At 37.7% G+C, this 5624-nt stretch overlaps 1 protein-coding gene across 1 annotated transcript; it reads left to right on the top strand.

Annotated features, from left to right (window-relative positions):
* The first annotated feature begins 2519 nt into the window (after nucleotides 1-2519).
* On the top strand, nucleotides 2520-4650 carry LOC110328350 (oocyte-secreted protein 3-like). The gene is made up of 2 exons (XM_021207795.1): nucleotides 2520-3043; nucleotides 4629-4650. Exons 1-2 carry the CDS (start codon nucleotides 2520-2522, stop codon nucleotides 4648-4650), a joined length of 546 nt encoding a protein of 181 aa, XP_021063454.1.
* The last annotated feature ends 974 nt before the right edge of the window (nucleotides 4651-5624 follow it).

Here is a 5624-nt window from a genome sequence, read left to right as displayed (position 1 = left end):
TTTTAAAGATTTGTTTTAATTTTATGTGTACACATGCACACATAAAATTGACTGCATGTTTGCTTGTGCACCACAGGCATGTCTGGTGCGCGTGGAGACCAGAAAAGGGTGCCATAATCCCTGGGACAGGAGTTATAGACCACTGTGGGGGCATTGTGGGTAATGGAAACGAAACACATTTTGCAAGAGCAGCAAGCATCCTTTGTTCCCATGTCCTAATAAAAGTAGAAAATCATGTAAGCTTAGATTTTTCTATTATCTTTTTACTGCTTTTTTAAAGTATAATTTTAACTTTCCTGAAAGATACTTGTAACCCATAAAAAAATGTTATTTCTATTCATATGAAATATAAAGCTTTCTCTTTTCTTAGAATCACCATCATGAACTAGAAGTTTTTCTAAAAATAGAATACTATCATTTGATCTCTCTGTGTCTTTATAACACTAACCATTTGATTCAGTGATAAACAAAGAACCTGCTGTCTCCCTTTGTCGGCCAATGCCCCATCAGTTGCTGCGTTTAAAAGATCACAGTGCTCTTGTGTGACAGTACAAGTGATTTCTAGGAAAGATATTACAGTGTCACATGTCACTATGGAGGCGAGCCACAGGTACTGGGCCTCTGCAGTCCTTGAGTCTGCCTTCAGAATGCCTGGTACTTCACTTTCTCCTGATGTCTTTCCCAGCCATTGCTTTCCCAGCGATTTCTGTTATTTCTGCCTGTCTTTGCTCCATTTAGTTCTGATACCTAATTCATTGCTTTGAGGTTTGTTTGGGTTTTTAAAAAACGGTTTTACTGGAAAAAAAAAAGTATACAATGTATTTTTATCACAGTTCCCCTCCCCCACCCCTCCCTCCCACCCCAGCCCCCATACCTCCCGGCTTACCCAACCTCATGTTCTTTCTCTCTCACTCTTTAAAAGAAACAAAACACCCCAAAGAACACTAAAACATAAACCAAAACAAATAGCTAAAGACAAACAAGATAAAAATGTCCAAACAAAGAAAAACAAAATATCTACAAAAATATCACTAGTTTGTTTGGTCTTGGCCAGCTATTCCTGAGCATCTAATATACCCAGTAAGTCTCACTGGAGAAAGCTGACTTTGTTTTTCTTTGCCAGCAGGTATGAATTACAGGGAGCTTCTTGGTTAGGGGTGGGAGCCCATGTTCACTCCCCCTCTCAGCACTGGCTTGAGTCTATGCAGGCCTGTGCATGCTACCATAGTCTCTGAGTTCACATGTGTGCCAGTCCTGGTGTTTCTGGAAGACACTGGTTGGTTGGAGTCATCTATCACCTCTGACTCTTACAATCTGCTGCCTTCTCCTCCACATAGATCCCAAGCCTTGAAAGGAAGGTTTTAATGAAGACACCATTTAGGACTGGGGTTCCTAAGTTCATCACTCTCTGCACATTTTCCAGTTATAGGTCTTCGTGGTATTTCCCATCCATTACAAGAAGAAGCTTTTTGATGAGGGCTGAACGAGGCACTAACCTACAGGTAAAGCAGTTTGTCACTAGGAATCATTTTACTGCTATGTTCTGTTAGCAAAATAATAGTATTGTGTTTTCCCCTAGGCCCATGACCTACCAAGTCAGGTTCTTGGTCTCTTTAGCAGTGTTAGATATGGGTTCTCTCTCATAGACTGGACCTTAAATTCAATCAGTAGGTGCTTGGTTACTCCATAACATTTGTGCTACTGTTGCACCAGTGTATCTTGCAGACAGGTCTTTGTAGGTCAAAGAGAATGTAACTAGGATGTATCAATTATTACCTTTCTCCTCCAGTAGTATGCAAAGTACCTTCCACGACCATAAGCAGGGGTCAGTAGAGATATCAGTTCAACTTCTCCAAGTTTAATAACATATGTAAGGGTTGTCTTCAGAATAGGGCCTTAGCATCAAGTTGTTGAGAGTAAACAGTAACCTTGGCAACAGCCTGGGATGCTTATGTGTTTCCATGGGGCCTCTTTAACCAACAACATGATGTAATCCATTCCTGACACTGGAGGTTTTAGTCAGTGGCATAAGATGCCTAGTTGGGGCATTCTCTCCCCTATTATTTGGTGATTTTATTTAGTTTCCTCTCATACACATATATATTTTAGGAAGTAAACCTACAGTAGTATGTTTACTTGTTCTCTCTCTCTCTCTCTCTCTCTCTCTCTCTCTTTCTCTCTCTCTCTCTCTCTCTCTCTCTCTCTGTGTGTGTGTGTGTGTGTGTGTGTGTTATTTTTTTGAGACAGAGTTTCTCTGTGTAACTGGCTGTTTTGGAGCTTGCTCTGTAAATCAGGCTGGCATCTGACTCCAGAGTGCTGGTATTAAAGGTATGTGCTGCCACCTCATAAAATATATTCTTTTCCCCTTCCTTAGGAATTCTCTCCTCCTTTAAAGTCGTTTACTTACTAGGTATCTAAACTCTATGGTTATTCAGATTTTAGCACACATATCAGTGGCTTGAAAGTTAACATCCGAACTATCTGATACCTGAGAAGATTCTACGCCGAGGTCTGGCACAATGAAGGCCTTCGCTGCTTCAGGATTGCTGCTGCTCATATTTGGGATGTGGAGATGTTCTGGGATAGAGCCAGTATCCGTGGAATGCAATTACTTTACATTCCGTGTTATAGCTAAAAGGGCACTGTTTTATCCAGATGATCTCATTGGCCCTGATGAATTATTCTTAGGGGCAAGCTGCCCAGTAACTTCCATAAAACCAGATGAACTTGAGTTTTATTATGATATCGGTTCCCGTGGGAGTTTCATACAGCACGCATTTGATGGAACTATTGTTAATACCTATATGCCCAGGAATATATCTATTTATGCTGAGCTTCAGCTTCAGTGTGTCATTCACAGAATTTCGCGAGATGAACTTGATAACAAGCAATCACCTGATGAGTGCCTTGTGGAAAGTGAAATTAATGTGGGTAACCTAGAATGCCACCCTCTTTCTCAATGCTGGTTCCTGGTACTGAGGAGGTATTGCCTTGTTTGTGGCCGTTTCCACTTCCCAGATAACTGGTTAATACCTTATCATGGGTGTCAAAGACATTTGACATCCATTATTTCACCGTTGACTTGCCACAGCAACATAACATTTAAGAATTTGACATGGACGTTGATATTTATATGTTTGCATGTTTTAATTTTATTTTAATATACCCTAACCCTTTTGTAATACCTATGAAAATAACTATCAGTGTTTTTAACCTTTACTGTAACCACAACCTATAAATAAAACATTTTATTGTAAAAAAAAAAAAAAGAAAGTTAACATCCACATATAAGAGAAAACATAGAATATTTATCCTTTTGAGTCTAGCTTACCTCACTCCAGATGATTTTTTTAGCTCCATCAATTTAGCTGAAAATTTTATAATTTCTTGACAACTGAATAATATTCCATTGTGTAAATGCAGCACATTTTAACTATCCACTTACCAGTTGGTAGACAACTAGGCTGTTTCTGGTTTCTGACTATTATGACTAGAACAGCAATAAACATGGGTAACCAAGTGTCCCTGTGGTAGGAGGTAGACTCCTTTGGGTATATGACTATTTCCCACTTTATCTTCTATCACAATGAGGGTATCTGGGTCCCTATGAAGTCCTTGATCCACTCAGAGTTCAGTTTTGTCCAGTGGTAAATGTGGAACTGTTTGCAGTCTTCCACATTCAGCCATTCAGTTGTACATTTGTTGAAGATGCTGTCTTTTCTTCAGTGTGTACGTTTGGCTTCTTTGTAAAAAAATCAGGTGTCAAGAGGTATGTGAGCTTGTTTTCGTCTTCAATTCAATTCTACTGGTCAACATGCTTGCTTTTATACCAATACCTTGTCTTTATGACTGTAGCTCTGCAGTACAACTTGAGTTCCAGGATGGTGACCTCACCAGCAGTTCATGTTTAATTTTGTTTTAGCTATCAAGCAATTTTGTGTGTTTACGTATGGAGTTAAATTCGGTTTTGTTTTTGTTTTTGTTTTTTTTTTTAATTTCTGTGAAGAATTGTGTTGAGATTTTGATGGGGATTGGGTCCAGACTGTAGATTGCTTTTGGTAGAACAGTCCTTTTCACAAAATTAATCCTACTGATCCATGAGCATGAGAGAGCTTTCCATATTCTGGTGCCTTCCTCGATTTCTTTCTTCAATGTCTTAACATTTTTATTACATGTCTTTCACTTGCTTGATTAGAGTTATCCCAAGCTATTTTATTTTTTGAGGCTATTATGAAAAGTACTTTTTCCTTGAATTTTTTTCCCTCAGTTGTACACAGGAAGGCTACTGACTTTTGTGTGTTAATTTTGTATCCTGCTCCTTTATCAGCTATAGAAGTTTCCTGGTGGAGTTTTTAGGGTCTTTTATATATAAAATCATATCATCTACAAATAAAGACACTTTGGCTTCTCCTTTTCCTTTTTATATCCCCTTGATCTCTATCAGTTGTCTTATTTTATAATACTTCAAATACTATATTGAATAGGTATAGCGAGAGTGGACATTCTTGTCTTGTTTATGATTATGGTTGAAATACTTTGAGTTCCCTCTATTTAGGTTGATGTTGGCTGTAGGTTTGCTGTAAATTGCCTGTATTATGCTGAAGTTTATCCCTCCCTTGTATCCCTAGACTCTACGATCTTTTATCATGAAGGGATATATTAGATTTTGTCAAAAGACTTTTCTGTATCTAAAGAGATGATCATGAATTTTTGTCAGTCTGCTTATGTGGTGGATTATACTTATTGACTTACATATGTTGGATCATCCCTGAAACTCTGGGATGAAGCAAACTTGATTATTGTGGATAATCTTTATTGTGTTTTTAGATTTGATTCTCAAGTATTTATTGAGAATTTTTACATATATATATACATATATGGGGATATTGGTGTATATATATATATATATATATATATATATATATATATATATATATATATTTGGCTTGGGCCATTATGTGATTTAGTATCAGGCCAATAGTGGCCTCATAAAAAAATTAAAAAATGTTCCTTCAGTTTCTATTTTGTGGAATAATTTTGGGAGTAATTTGGGAGTTAATTCTTCTTTGAAGATAAGGCAGAATTCTGCTTTGAATCTAACCATCCCTTGGCCTTTTAAAAAAATTACTGCTTTTTTAAAAAAGATTTATTTATTTCATATATGTGAGTATACTGTAGCTGCCTTCAGACACACCAGAAGAGAGCATCAGACCCCGTTACAGATGGTTGTGAGCCACCATGTGGTTGCTGGGAATTGAACTCAGGACCTCTGGAAGAGCAGTCAGTGCTCTTAACCACTGAGCCATCTCTCTAGCCCATTATTTCACTAGGGCTTATGGGTCTGTTTAAATTCCTTATTTGATCCTTCCTGAACTTTAGTAAGTTGTATATCACTAGAAAGTTAACCCTTTCTTCTGGGTTTTCCAGTTAAGTAGAATGCAGATTTTTAAAGCATGTTCTTATGGTTCTCTGACTTTCCTTGGTGTCTGTTCTAATCCCTTCTTCATCTCTAATTTTATTCATTTGGATCTCTCCATCTTTTACTTAATTTGGCTAAGGCTTTGTCTTGTTGATTTTCTCAGAGAACTAACTCTGTTTCACCGATTCTTTGTATGGTTTTGTTG

Source organism: Mus pahari, chromosome 10, assembly GCF_900095145.1.
Source record: "Mus pahari chromosome 10, PAHARI_EIJ_v1.1, whole genome shotgun sequence".
In the NCBI taxonomy this organism is placed as follows: Eukaryota; Metazoa; Chordata; class Mammalia; order Rodentia; family Muridae; genus Mus; species Mus pahari.
This window is presented reverse-complemented; position numbering and strand designations above follow the sequence as displayed.

Bases quoted from the DNA above. Each gene is read 5' to 3' on its own strand.
- LOC110328350 (XM_021207795.1), top strand. From the start codon at position 2,520: ATGAAGGCCTTCGCTGCTTCAGGATTGCTGCTGCTCATATTTGGGATG. The intron at 3,044-4,628 runs GTGTCAAAGACA...TTGTATCCCTAG, and splicing joins TGGTTAATACCTTATCATGG to ACTCTACGATCTTTTATCAT.